A 14747-nucleotide genomic window follows, 5' to 3' on the forward strand; every position below is an offset into this window, starting at 1 on the left:
GGGGCGGAGGCACATATAGCATGACTTGCGAAATCCCTTTTATATTTGCATGGATTTACATGCACGCTTAGCTAGTTTAGTGACCATGCCCTCCATCCCCCCACCCCACACACGCACGCAGAGACACACACAAATGACCAATGCAGCCAAGTGTAAATTAGAGAGGGAGTGGTCCGGGGAAGAAAAGGGGACGGATATATCACTCACCGTTAAAACGACGGAGGTGCTATTGATAGCGCAGTTTATGTGAACGCTGTTAATATAAACACGGTTTCTGATATTGGCACTAGCGTGTTTTTAATAATTGCACAAACTGTGCTTGTCTTCGCTTTTCTAATTAGTTTCTTTCAGCTTCCTGGGAATGCATTTACCGGTAGGTAAGCAGGGGATGTAACCTGACACAACTATAATTTCTTGGGGAGTGTAAAGATAAAAGACAAGAAAAGTAAATGCAAGTATCAAAAACATAGTTGTGCCAATATCAGCACCCTAAAAAAAAACCCCAGGAGGCGAGGGAGAATTTGCCGAAGTTTTCTCGTCTCTCGAAATAAAAGGCGATCGAAGGAGGACGAGGAGCTTCTCTTTGGTTACAACACCATTTCTCCCTCCCTCCTCCCACCCTTCCGTCTTCCCAACGAGGAGAGAGTGCACGGATCAAAACGAGGGTTAGGGTTACACTTTCTTTCTTTCTTAGCTTCCTCTTTTTTCCCCTCATTCCAGTAGGAAGGAGAAGAAGAAGAAGAAGAAGATGAGCTCGGATCTTGTATCTTCGAACTCCCATGGCAACATCGACGAACAGATTTCTCAACTCATGCAATGCAAACCCCTCTCTGAGCAAGAGGTTCTTTCTTTTTTCCTTTTAATTTCCCCTTTTTTGCTCATTAACCTAGGTCGTTTTCTTTTTCTCCACAAATGCTCGATCTCTGTTGCTTTATTCTATCTTGAACTATGCAAATCGGACCTTTTTCGAACGATCAAGATCGATCTGTGTCATTTGGCGTGTTCCCCGAGGGAAATGAGATCGGATTTTATTTTATTTTTGGTTTCTGGTAGAGTTAGGGTTTTCAGATGTGATATTCCGAAGGGGATTTTATTAGATCGCACGATTGTAGCTAGATTTGCCCGACAAATGCCACAGATCTGCTTTATGATTTTGATTCAGTTTTCTCGTCGTGTACATATTCGAATTCGTCTGGTGACGGATAAATTTAAAGTAATTACCGTGTAATTGGTGGATTTATTTTTCTCTGTGGCTTCATGTCGTTGCTATGCTGATTTGAGTCTGAGACCTATGGAAATGAGTATTTAGGGATCACTTGTGAAGGAAGTTTTTTTGTTGCTGAAAGCATCTCTTAATAGGAAGCAATTCATTTTCATTTTGCCGAATGCATACTCAGTTGATTCTACCTGTGTTTTAGTGTTTATTTTCTACCTCAGGATTCAAACGTTGTTCTGTGTGGGCGATATCCCCTCAATTTTGTGTTTAGTAGTATGGTCATGTACATTTTTTTATTTTTAGGGCGATGATAAATTTGCACCCCCTGTTCGATAATTCACACCCCTTTCAACGTGATTTGACGTCAAAAAGTGTTAATTCTGCCACAGTTCACGTCCTAAGGGGTGCAAATTATCCTACAGGGGGTGCAAATTTATCATCTCCCTTTTTTTTATTCTTTATTGATTTGATTCCCCGATGCAATATCAAAAGCTCTTTTCCACTGTCAGTTCCCTTTTTGAAGCATTTGAACGGTGACACACTGACACTATGGGTAATGTCATTTTTGGTTATGATTTAATTCTAAATCTTGAAGCTGTTCAAATTATAGTGTTTTTTTTGGTCCACAGTGTGCCCTTATGTGGATTTAGTTTGGTTTTTAAATTTTTGTTCGGGGAGCATACATAATGTTTTAGTCTAATAATATGTTAATTGTAATTTTTCTGGACGTTGACTTAGTGCACAATTTCAAACTTGTCTGGTGAACTTATCAGTCAGAACTTTTTGTTGCCTTTGAATGGTAAGTATAGTATTTCACAGTTAATTTTTGGTGCTAAGTGTTCAGCGCTCGCATGTGACATGCTATTCCCTCAACTTTTCCATTATTTGAATATTTCAAGTTGGTTATTACTTATCACTTAACTAAAATTTGACTTTTAAGATATTTGGTCAGTAACTTGGCAGTAATTTTTCCACTGGGTTGTCAGTACAGTGCACACTTCCTTGGGTGGTCTGAAACTTTGAAATGATACAACCTCTTATTCGAGTATGGATCTATGCCCCCCCCCCCCCCCTCCAACCGGTTATCGGGTTAAATCTAGGCTTATATCTCATGTCATGGGTTTGACCCCTTTTTTTGCAATTTGTGACGGTATCTACCATGAAGGAGAGTTATTGATCCAAATTATACATATGTGGAGGGTGTCTTTACTGCTAGCAAATGGAGCTTGGTAGTGCCTCCCAAGTGGTTTATACGTACTATTTTATGGGAAACGTACCTGTACTTTTATTAATGTCTAATATTCATTGCCTTTTTGGGGCATTCATTATTCTTTGTATGAATGTGCAGAAAATATTGAGGCTTAACTAAGCCGGGTAGACTACTATCCTATATATAAACCTTCTTCTCTTTTTCATATCAATACTTGGCATGCCTTCATGTGAGAAAAGATGTTGTGAATTTCACTTTTGGTAGGGAAGATGGATCTGGAGATTTTTCCCATGTCAATTCAGAAATGGGTTGCCATTGCCCGTCAAGGAAGGATTTCGGTGCAAAGAGAGTCAAGACCTTATAATTCAATCAATGGATCATAGGAGAGTTGATGAAATGCAATAAGGATATTCTTGGTCCTCATTTTAGCGAAATACTTCACGTTGGAACCACTAATATTAAGTAAAATATTTAAATTTGATGAAATAGCGGTAACTGTGGATCATGATTAACATTTACCTTCTAAAACAACATGGACTAAAAAACATGGATTCAAAGTTTCAAACATGATCTAATTCTTATGGTGTTAGATGCGACGTTGAGACCTTCTACGTCAGTACGTCTATTGCAATTGCGTTTTCTATAGGAGAAGGAAATGCTATTATCTTGTTGCCTATATCAACTGAGATGACAGCAACAAATCTTGCTCAGCATCGTATGCCAATAATTCTCACAATGTCTTTGCAACTGCCATAAAAGTTAAGCCTCACTATACACAAGCTTCACCATCAACATGTAGTCTTCTTTTAGGAGATCAGGTCTTGTACAATGCAATCTTCATGTGTAATCTTCCTCATCAAGGATCACTGGAACCAGTTTTAAGTAGGGTCTGTTTGAGACATTGGGATTCATTCCCTGTAGCATCCCCTACATCAGAAGCTTCACGCATTTTTTATAACTATTACACCACGAGTTGTGTGCATTTATCTTTGCCTTTTCGGTACAGCCTGTCACAGGTTCTTTCTTAGAATATAATGGTATAATTCAGGTGTTGATTTAGAGCTTCAATGCATATTAATGTATGCCATGGTATCTAGGCTCTGCAGACTTAGCTTGCATGTTCTTTTATTTTTTGATGCAGGTTAGAGTGTTATGCGAGAAGGCCAAGGAGATATTGATGGAAGAAAGCAATGTACAGGTAGTTCTCTGTTTTTGTGTGGCTTGTTCTTGACCACCTCGATTAATTCTGTTATTTTATTACCTGTTATACAATGACTGACCTTTATGTGCTCTATCTTTTATAGCTTATAGATCTCATAGACTTTTGTTATGTTCTGCTTTTATGATTGTACCTTGATCAAGCTATTGGGGTGCAAAGTTACTTTTATTTCCCCCAGGGAATTCTTCTCTCCTGTGTTGGTTTTTTGGGGCAATTGTTATTCGCTTCTTACGGTTGATTCAATGAATTAATTTTTCTTTGGATCATGGTTCCAATAGAAACATTCCTTTTGGAGCTGCTCCCTAGAATTGGTGCTTTCCTCCTTAATTTGTTGTTCACTCTGATCTAATTGATGGTCGATATTTCCATCTATTGGGCTGTCACTGAAGGCAAAACTTGAGTATCCCAAATCCCTGTATATTGAGGTTCCTTAGGTCGTCATTGGTCATTTTCTTTTAACAGATAATGGGGAGTTCTTTTCCTCTATGCACAGATAAACTATTACTCCCAATTATTTATTTCAGAATTCATAAATGAGAGTTACTGGCTCTTCAAAAAGTTCAAATGGTTAGAACAGGCTTGGCTTATGTTTTCACAGCAGTTCATTTTTTATTTTTTTTTGAAGAAGGATAGCATGATATTATTATAGAAAACAAAGAGATGGTACAAGGATACACGCTTTACTTATACAGGATACACCTATTTGCTAATTCGTCCAACCATTCTGCTCGCCTTAAACACTGCTTTTGCCAATATCTGTACATGCACACAAACGAACACACACACACACATATATATATATATATATATATATATATATATATATATATATATATATATATATATATATATTTATAGAGAGAGAGAGAGGTGGAATCACACATCTTGGTCATCAAAAAATTTATTTCACGGTGTCTACATTGTGGCTTATATAATTGGTTTAAAGTTACGGAAAATTATAATTCACTAAATGACATAGCCCGATGTTCCATTGCGACGATCACTTCATGATTCCTTGCTCAACCCGTCAAACTGTTCTTCATCTCTCTCGGTCATTTTGAAAACGGAATGAAACACTAGCGTAGCTGCATTATACTTTGTATTATATTTGTTCTTTCATACTCTATAGTACAAATGGATTTGCTTATGCCTTTGCTCCAATTGTTCCCTGAAGATTCTTCTCCAACTGATATTTCTTTTGACATTCTGGGAGTACGCACAGTTTGAAGTGCTTTGTTATTGAGCTTATGTCCCTCGCTGTTGTAAATTTGTGTAAAAAGCTCAATTGATACTTAATTGAACCTACAAAATTTGCAACATGAATTCGTCTTTTACTTGGATAAGAATCTTTGAGTTCGGGCAATTAAAAATGATGGAATTGAAGAATTTGCTCAAGCTCTTGATTGAGATGGAACTGTCACGATATTTTATGTTTCTATGATGATATACTTGGTGTTTATAATGAATGTTTTTTATTGCTTTGTACACTGTTTGTCTGTGATAGGATCTTTTAATACAATCTTTCTTTTAATCTTTTCTTTTTTCCTCTATATTTCTGCTACATTGTTGAGAAGATTCTGGGAAATATTTAGATATCTTGATGTTCACAACCTTGATGTATTGTAAATCATTAGGTTTTTCAATCAGATTGTGTGGTAAATTTTAAGATTTGTGAAATCCAAATGTTTTATGAGTACTATTAAGAGATTAGTACCATATGGGAAATGAATAAAATAATATTTGCAACTGGATCAACCATATATACTCCTTATCGTTGTTTTGAAACATAAACATACCTATTGACAATTGAACAATATTAGCAAGGAAAATGGGAATGTAATAGAATCAAAGAAGGCCTTGACGCCTTGTTACACAAAGAATTCATTATCTATTTTACTAGGATGATGACAGGAAGATCTTCATTATTTTTGTTTGCATCTTTATGTTGAATAGAGTTTCATACTGCTGATATTTAGTTTGACTATTGCTTCTAATTGTTCTGTAGAACGTAATACCTATTTTAAAATGTTACTGTTCTTAGCTCTGAATTAAAGGGGAAAAAGAATTCTGTAGCACTACATTAAAAGGGTGGCCCAGTGCACGAGGCTCCCGCCATTGCGGGGTTTGGGGAGGGCTAGATGTACGCAGCCTTACCCCGCTTTGCAGAGAGGCTGTTTCCGTGATTCTGTAGCACTACATTGAGTTTAAAAATTGTGCAGCTTATTTTGTTCATCAGTCTGTAACTGGGTTTCAATCACTACATGACTTTATTTCAGAATTTGTATTTGTACACACACACGCACCATGCATTAAATTTAATGTATTTCTGATCGGAATTTTCTTGTTTTTCTATGCCGCAGCCTGTGAAAAGTCCAGTGACTATATGTGGTGATATTCATGGGCAATTTCATGATCTTGCCGAACTTTTTCGAATTGGAGGGAAGGTAATTCTCACTGTTTTTTTTTATCTATTCAATCCTTGTGTTTGAGCTGTGGCAATGGCTAAATAAATACTAATGAGATTTATCTCATCAAAGATGCTAGTGAGGAGTGGAGTGTCTTGACGTATTAATGGGTGAATGCCATTAGTTTGAGCTTCCCTTATCTTGATAATGCACGTCTTGATGATTGAATTTGATTTATTTTGTTTTTAGGTTTAGAGAATATTTATATACAATTAGTTTTATTTCTTTCGAAGAGAACTAACATTATTCTTAGATTGATGTTTTTGGGTGAACAAGGCAATTTTTTGACTTGTCTCTTTATTTTAATAAAAGAAAAAAAAGAAAGAGAAAGAAAGACGCACACACACACACACACACACACACAGGCATGTCTGCTTCAAGCAAGGCTTTCACAGGCATATTTGCTTCTGATGATAACATGGGCCAAAAGTAGCTAATCTGTGAGCAACTCAGTGTACTTTGTGAATACTCAGATCCACAAATTGTATGAAATTATTAATAATTTCAAATATAAAACGTATGCCTAGTGAACCTTATCAAAGTTGATCACTACTTTGAAAATCTTGCCAAATTTTTGGTTTGGTTCGATCCACTTCTTAAAACATCCTGAGCTAATCATTAACTCTGTTGGGTCCGCCCAGTTTTACCTTGGACAAGTTCTTGACCGAGTCTGAGTTTGGCCTTACAGTTTATCGAAAACATTTTTGACTAGCTTGAGTTAATAAAAATTTACCACATCGATCATTGACTCACCCGGCTCGACTTAGTTTTACCTTGGCTGATTTCTTCTTTGAGTCAAAGTTTTTAGAGACAGTTTGAACCTGCTACACATTCTGATTTACTTAATGTTTGTGCTTCTTAAATCATAAGAATCCTAATTTCAGTTTAAATTAATTTATTCATTGATCAACATTAGCGATGTCTGAGGGGTGGATGATTCTCTATATTTTCTCTTCTAAGCCTATTCAGGCAAGGGTGGCAAGGATGGCTATTGAACATTTGTTTGTTAGATTGATGGTATCTTTGATTTGTTAGTGTATTTTCTTTTCCTTTTTCTTGACTAGCTAGCTCGCTTTGCATCTGCTTTTTAGTTGGTAAAGCTCGTGTACATGCACCATGCATTCTGAGGAGCATGTCCACACAAAATGACTGCAACTCAACCCTAACACTAAAGATTTGCCACATCCATTACGCTCCGGTACTCTGGCATATGTGAATTCGCCCGTGTTACTGTGAGGCTGTTGTTTTCTTTGAGATTTCTGAATATATGATTACAAGTGTGTATCATCCAATCATAGGGAAAAGGCTATGTATGCACTGTTTACAACACCAATAATTTGGATTTACTCATTCTATATTTTATATTTGCAATAAATAAATGTCCTTTTGAGCAAAATTGAGTTGAAAGTTCTAGGGCGGATTCAAACGATTGATTTCCTGAGGGCAAGAAAGATGATCATTATTAATCATTGTATTCTTTGCCAAGAAGATGGTTAGTCGGCGATCCATTTGCTCCTTCATTGTAATTTTACTAGAAAGGTGTGGGGTATGATGTTGGGGAGGTTTGGTATACATTGGGCTTTCCTAGAGATATTGCTCAGGCTTTGGAATGCTGGCAATATGTGCCGTGGGGGAAGAAAGGAAAAATCCTTTGGAAGTTATCTGTTTTTGCTATTATATGGTCGTTGTGGCGGGAAAGAAATGCTAGAACTTTTAGAGGTTAATCCAAAAGTGCCCTCTTTGTTGCTTCAAAAGCAATAGCGTTGACAATATCTTGGGCTATGTCGATGTAGCTATTTAACTTCATGTCCGCATTTGAGTTATGGTATGGATGGAGAGAAGTGTGTTCTAGTTCGGAATGGGATAATACTATTGTACAAGCATGGGACCCTCCGGTGAATGGAGATCGTAAGCTTAATTTTGATGGATCGAGTCTAGGTAATCCCGGCCTGGCCGGTATTGGAGGGGTTCTTAGGGATGATAAGGGGGTGGTGATTTGGTCATATGCAGGCCCTATTGGTACTGCTGATTCGAATGAGGGGAAGTAAGTGCTGCTTATCAAGGAATTAGTTACTTGAAGGGGAAGATTTAAATAAAGTGGTGGTGGAAGGTGACTCCATCAATGTTATCCGTTGGTTATCCAGTTCACATAAGTTTCCTTGGAGGTTCGCGAACTTTTTCAATGAGATTCTTGATATTATCGGAGATTCATCTATGACGTTCAATCATGTCAGAAGGTCGGCAAATGATATGGCGGATTCTCTTGCTAGAAGAGGGGTTGGGTTGGAGTTGCTAGAGAAATATGATTTCCTTCCTCCCTGATGCTTTTATTCTTTGAGCTGTAATTTTTCTTTTTATTCTCTGTACTATTCGACTATCTCGGTCTTTTTTAACAAATTCTACCATTCAAAAAAAAAAAATTGAGTTGAAAATTGATCCAAATTGCTTTTTTTATTCTGGCAAATTGATATTAGTTATTATATTATGGAGCTCTTTGTTTCTTTGTTCTTTTTAATGTTCATAGCCTGATAGCATGTGTGTTGTTTTCATGATTTTGTGCTTTTCCACTCCTTATTTTCTTCTGATCTGGATACGTATATTGCCATGTACATATCCATTATTTAAACCTTATGTTTATTTGTCTTTTTTTTACTTGTAGTGTCCGGATACCAATTACTTGTTTATGGGGGACTACGTTGATCGTGGTTATTATTCAGTTGAAACTGTAACGGTAAGTAAGAGCTGAATCAGTCCACTGACATTTTATGCTCTCGTAAGAAATATAGAACATGAATATATTCATATGCTTTGGGTATGTAGTGTGTGTGTGTGCGCGTGTTTTTTTTCTGAATGGTTGCTTTGGGTATGTAGTTATGCGCACAAAATCTGAAATATTTGGTACATGCATGAGCGATATATGGCATTCACAGATACTGCGGTTACTGGTGTCACCAAGGTTTACTGGTACATACTTTCATATTCACAAATAGTGATGACCAAGTACCTCAATTAATAGACTTACTTTCATCTGAATGGTTTACTTGGCCCTCACATGTTGGTATCCTTTTTGGATGTTGTGATGCAAATTGATCAGAAACCTGGGAAGTTCAGTCTGTTTTCAGTTGGTTGTATAGCCGTTATCTTGGGACATTTTGCTATTTCTGTAATTTTCGTTGCATTCAATAGGGAAAAAAAACTTAAAATATAAGGGTTGTCGATCTTCAGACAGTTTCTGTGAATTGTGTGTTGTTTTTTTAATCATAATGTTGGATAACCTTGGCAGATGTTTATGGTGCTTTGAACACTTTCTCAGCTATTATGTTTTAGGGTCTTGGATTGAAAACTGCTTTAGTAATTTCTCACATTAAGAATCTCACAAATGTTTGAGGCACTGCCCAACAATTTTAACTTGGCTTGCCATTAGTTCGGGCAAGTTGACTTGGCTAGTTCATCTGAACAAGATACAAAAATAACTTGAAAGATTGTCTGAGAGGTGGCCAATCCAGCCAGCTCATGGATGGTAAGTTAGTCAAGGTTAATTTTTAAGTTTGCTGAGTCCAAGTTCCAATGACCTCCTTGATGGTTGTGCTGAATTTAGTGTTTTAGATCTTCAGTTGGGTTCTATTTGAACAATATTAAGTAACTTTTCCAATCCCACATTGGTTTCTGGAATATGCATATTTTTGGGCTATGAAAATTGTATGCTGTGTCGATTAGATTGGTTTCTTCTTTTGAATATAGGCCTTTTGTTCTTCTACGAATTCTTATGATGAGGCTGGCTCACAGCAGTTTTGCATCTTAGTTATTGGTGCGTGTTCCATCTGTTTTGATGATGAGTGACTGTTTTGTTTATTCAGCTCTTGGTGGCTCTGAAGGTGCGGTATTCTCAACGAATTACCATTCTGAGAGGAAATCATGAAAGTCGCCAGGTATATTTTCCAACTTTCAGATTTACTTTTGATGTATTTTTTTTTTTTTGGTCCATTGGGACAATCGAATGTATTGTTGAAGGTTAAGGGATTATAATCATAGTGAGATTTAGGCTCTCTGACCTGGGTTACGGAGTTGACTATCAGTTTATCACAACATATTTACTTTGGAGGCCTTTCATTTACACCCAAAATGGTTGCTTTGTCTGGATTGAGATTTTATTGGTTTTCATCTATTTATGTATATTTTACAGGGGACTTTGAACTGAGCATTACTTTTTCTTTGCAGATTACACAAGTTTATGGATTTTATGATGAATGTCTGCGAAAGTAAGTTTCTTTCACACATTATTATTCTGTTGGAAAATTCATTCCGAATCATGACATTATTCATTATTTCAATCTCAAAAGATTCAATGTAGAAGTTCCTTTGACATGTCTTCTGAAATGTTATTTCTTATATCTTTATTTGACGAGATCTTCCTCTGTAGTAGACCTTGTTGTATTCGTGTAATTTGGCCTGCTATAATGAATGTTGAGTGCTGATAAAATGATTTGAGTCATTCTAGGAAGACAATGCCATGCTTCCGGTTTTCCCGTTAGAGGGTTGTGCCCAGCCCCCGTCGTATGTGTGGTACCTTATGTTGACCGAGTCTCTAAATGTGATGGGTTGCCAGTTGCCACTCACTAGTCCTGCTCTTCGCATTTGGCCCCTCTGTGATCAGACGATCTTAAGCTATTGATCGACACCTTTATCAAAAATACATCTTTTCTGGATTTAAAAGAGAAATCCATTTATTTAAAAAAAAGAAAAGAGAAGTCCTAAAATCGTGCCTTCTAATCAACCTATTGCACTGATGTTCAAAGGGGTACTATCATCTGTGCAATGGGCATGATTAGTGATGGCCTACCAGTTCAGACAGTAGAACCAACCACGTAAGTGCCACTTGTGTAGTTGGCCAGACAGTGTAACCATAAATATCATAACACAGCCATGTATTTGTATCCATTTTCTTAATCCTTGTGTTGTGCTTTTTAACTTATTTTGATTAAAACCTTTAATCATGCCCATTGCGGATTAAGGACATGAATGATTTGGGGAATTTTCTTCATGTGGTATTTTTTCTAGTATTCAAACTTAGATGCCTTGACTTTATCGCATCCAGTGGACATTAGTCCTCTTGTAGTGAGCAATTTAGAATTTGGTGTCGGTACCTTCAGTTTCTCTTTTTCTGGTCCTCTAATCTGTACTAATACATGATATTGCCTGCTTGATCACAGGTATGGTAATGCAAATGTATGGAAGATCTTCACTGACCTTTTTGATTATTTTCCTTTGACAGCCTTGGTTAGTAGGATTTCTCCTATTTCTTTTTGCTCCATTTCTTTGGGCTTTAGGTTTCCAATTTCCACTCCTTTTCTTTCTCTTAATTGGTGACCTTCTTATTGCCTTTTTTTGGTTGTCTTGACATGACTTATAATCATCATTAACCATTATGTCTAAACACTTTGAAGGTTGAATCAGAAATATTTTGTCTGCATGGCGGCTTATCCCCATCTATTGAGACCCTTGATAACATACGCAATTTTGATCGTGTTCAAGAAGTCCCTCATGAAGGGCCCATGTGCGACCTCTTATGGTCTGACCCAGATGATCGTTGTGGTTGGGGCATTTCTCCACGTGGAGCCGGATATACCTTTGGACAAGTGAGTTGTCCTCCTCATCTTTTATATGAAGCTTAGCCGGTGCCTTTGCTAATGGCATTGCTTTTTGCAGGATATATCTGAGCAATTCAACCATACCAACAACCTAAATCTAATAGCCAGAGCTCATCAATTAGTGATGGAGGGATTCAACTGGGGACACGTAATCCTTCTTTTTTCATTATGTTGAGCATCCATTCACATTTGGCTGAGAAGTTCGAATTTCTGGGGGTTTAAATGTGTGTCTATTTGTAACAGGAACAAAAGGTGGTAACCATATTTAGTGCTCCTAATTATTGCTATCGGTGTGGAAACATGGCATCGATCTTGGAAGTTGATGACTGCAAAGGGCACACCTTCATCCAGGTCTCTCTCTCTCTCTCTCTCTCTCTCTCTCTCTCTCTCTCTCTCTCTCTCTCACACACACACACACACACACACACACACACACACACACACATCCGCGCACGCGCAACTGTAAGATTACATGTATTGACAGATTTAAGTTTGGCATGTCACAAAAACATTCAATTAAGATCCATTGTTATCAATTACTGGCAAGACACGTCAAGTAATTCAGGTGCTAATGGGTGTGATTTAGTCAAAACTCATTATTTTAAGTCTGAAAGGATTCCATTGAAAATCTTTCTCAAAAAAAAAAAAAAAAAAATCCATTGAAAATTGCCTTCTCCAATTCTAGATTATATCTGATATTAATTATTGATCCTTCCCATTCTAATTTGCGAGGATGATACCGTAGCATTGCGTATAATCTACGAAACTTTGAAAGTCTTGCAATTAATATAGAATAATATATATTATGCTAAATGCTACGAAGATGCCCAGGGAGGGCGTCAAGGCCAGGACGGCCACTCCCTGTGTATCATGAATTTGCGAATTGATTTCCCTTTTCTGCGCTGTACACAGTATTTTGCAATAATTAGTTTAATGATCGAATGTTGTTTATTGGGTTTGTTTATCTATGTGCTTATACACTATATTTTATGTTGCTTGTGGGGCTAGCATGTCTGAGAATGTACAAAAAGCTTGAAAACCTGTTGCTTGTGTTGCAGTTCGAACCCGCTCCCAGGAGAGGTGAGCCAGACGTAACCCGTAGAACACCAGACTACTTCTTATAAGGCAAGTGTTGAAGTTGCTACTGATTTTCCAAAGCAAGTGCAATACTTGCTGGTTGACGATGGAGTTGCAGATATGATGAGAAATCAATTGTCAGATTAACATTTATAATTTCAAAGCTGCTATGCTTGGTGGGGGGTAAGCATGTAAAATGGGCAGGTAGGGCCCTCCCACTTATTTGTTTGTGTCGGAACTTTGCTGATTTCATCGGGACAGGTGGTGAGGTGGGCGACGCTGAAGCAGCATGTATCATTTCCAACAAAAAACATCTGGTATTTTTTGTTTTTTCCCTATTTTTCCATGTTTCTGTTTTTTCGCATTTTGGGGTCTGTAGAGGGAAGAGATTCTATTATTTCTAGAGGGCTTTCTTCATCATCTCCTTCTCTTCAATTAACTGGTGGTATGATCTGTATTTTTGGATAGCTGTTTTCCTTTTTGGTCTTCCCTCATTGAGCTATGTGATAGTTTTATTTCTGGCTTAACTATGGATAAGATGCATGAAGAAAAGGTCTACGACTTTGTATTGAAGTTGTCCAGGCCATGAAGTCTATTTAGTTGAACTTACACGATTGCATTCTACTTTTTGCTAAAGTGTTTCGAGTTTCAAGGCTGTCAATGTGGAAAAGACTATTTGAGGAATGCTACTGTAAGCCCAAGCAGACGGCAAAAATGGCATACTCTTGCACATCAAGGCATACTTATGGGGAGCATTATCAAGGTGGAGTCTAGGGATTGCTCTTCTCAAGAGTGAACGGAGAGATTTAGAGCGCTCTTTCCAGGATTGAACTATAAATTGCCTTCTGGTGGCCTCTTTCTGTTTGCGCTGCAAATATCACCAATTGAACTATACATAAAGTTTCTTTGGCAGATACCAATGATGTAGGGTCCGCCGTTCAGTTCAAGCTGTTCATAGGCTGGGAGCCCAAGCCGAGTTGAAAGCTTTCCTGGAAGATTTATGCCTTCACTGATGGTAGCAAATGCAGAGCTGCAAGACCCTGAAGGTGTGATGTTTTATGAAGTAAAATGCTGTAGAAACTTAAATATCACAACAAAGAAAGTCTTCTCATTTGGGAGGTTGATTAATGGATTACCAAAGGAGCATAACAAAGAGATCTCTTATTGATTGCTTGCCAAATTCCTATTTGTGGTGGCCAAGGGACTTTGTAAGGTGTTCATTACAGAGGGGCAGAAAGCCGTTCTGTAAAATGGGCGGTTGAAAGATGCCCTTAATGGATGATCTTACGACGTAGGCTTTTTTCTTTGCCTGTGTAAGAGATCAGGAGGGTACTTGTTTACGTTTACTGGGAAATCTTTTAAAAAATGTTGTTGGGGGTAAAACGCAATGAATGGTTTGGAACGTAATCACTTTACGGTATTTCCATTGAGTGGAATCATTGGATTTGTAATCCTCATAGGCATTCATTCAGGATCTGTGGTAACAGAGCCTCAACGTATAATGGGACTGCGTGAAACAAATATTTTATGCCCTCACTTGCTAAAATATTATTATTATGCATAACATTTCATCGTAGAACAAAGGTCGATGTGAAAACAAGGATAGCAAGCCTATCTAAGGATAAAATAACCAGCCCGTTTGTCTACCCCATGGTGAATAGCTCCATTGGGGCTGTTCACCATGGATAAAATGTGAGTGGAGGATACAAGTCTGTTCAGGGATAAAATAAACCCCAGCTTGCTATTCCCAGGATGAACACCACCCTTGCCTTTCCACCAACACCAATGAAATAGGAGTTACTTTTTACAGACGTGAAATATGAACTTGTATTACCATAAATTTCATTGGCTTAAATATGTGATAAATCCTGATGCATTGGATAGGTGTGAGGGACGTTGGTCATTTAAAAGA

The 14747-nt window shown here is 37.5% G+C and overlaps 1 protein-coding gene across 1 annotated transcript; it reads left to right on the forward strand.

Annotated features, from left to right (window-relative positions):
• Positions 1–503: 503 nt before the first annotated feature.
• On the forward strand, positions 504–13255 carry LOC143845682 (serine/threonine-protein phosphatase PP2A-2 catalytic subunit). The gene is made up of 11 exons (XM_077354082.1): positions 504–841; positions 3568–3624; positions 6006–6089; positions 8770–8841; positions 9968–10039; positions 10329–10369; positions 11321–11387; positions 11555–11746; positions 11817–11906; positions 12002–12109; positions 12817–13255. Exons 1-11 carry the CDS (start codon positions 749–751, stop codon positions 12880–12882), a joined length of 942 nt encoding a protein of 313 aa, XP_077210197.1. The 5' UTR covers positions 504–748; the 3' UTR covers positions 12883–13255.
• The last annotated feature ends 1492 nt before the right edge of the window (positions 13256–14747 follow it).

This window comes from Tasmannia lanceolata, unplaced genomic scaffold (genome assembly GCF_043159265.1).
Source record: "Tasmannia lanceolata isolate RefF3 unplaced genomic scaffold, GAP_Taslan_0.1 ptg000015l, whole genome shotgun sequence".
Taxonomy (NCBI): Eukaryota; Viridiplantae; Streptophyta; class Magnoliopsida; order Canellales; family Winteraceae; genus Tasmannia; species Tasmannia lanceolata.

Bases quoted from the DNA above. Each gene is read 5' to 3' on its own strand.
- LOC143845682 (XM_077354082.1), top strand. From the start codon at position 749: ATGAGCTCGGATCTTGTATCTTCGAACTCCCATGGCAACATCGACGAA. The intron at 3,625-6,005 runs GTAGTTCTCTGT...TCTATGCCGCAG, and splicing joins TGGAAGAAAGCAATGTACAG to CCTGTGAAAAGTCCAGTGAC. The intron at 6,090-8,769 runs GTAATTCTCACT...TTTTACTTGTAG, and splicing joins TTTTTCGAATTGGAGGGAAG to TGTCCGGATACCAATTACTT.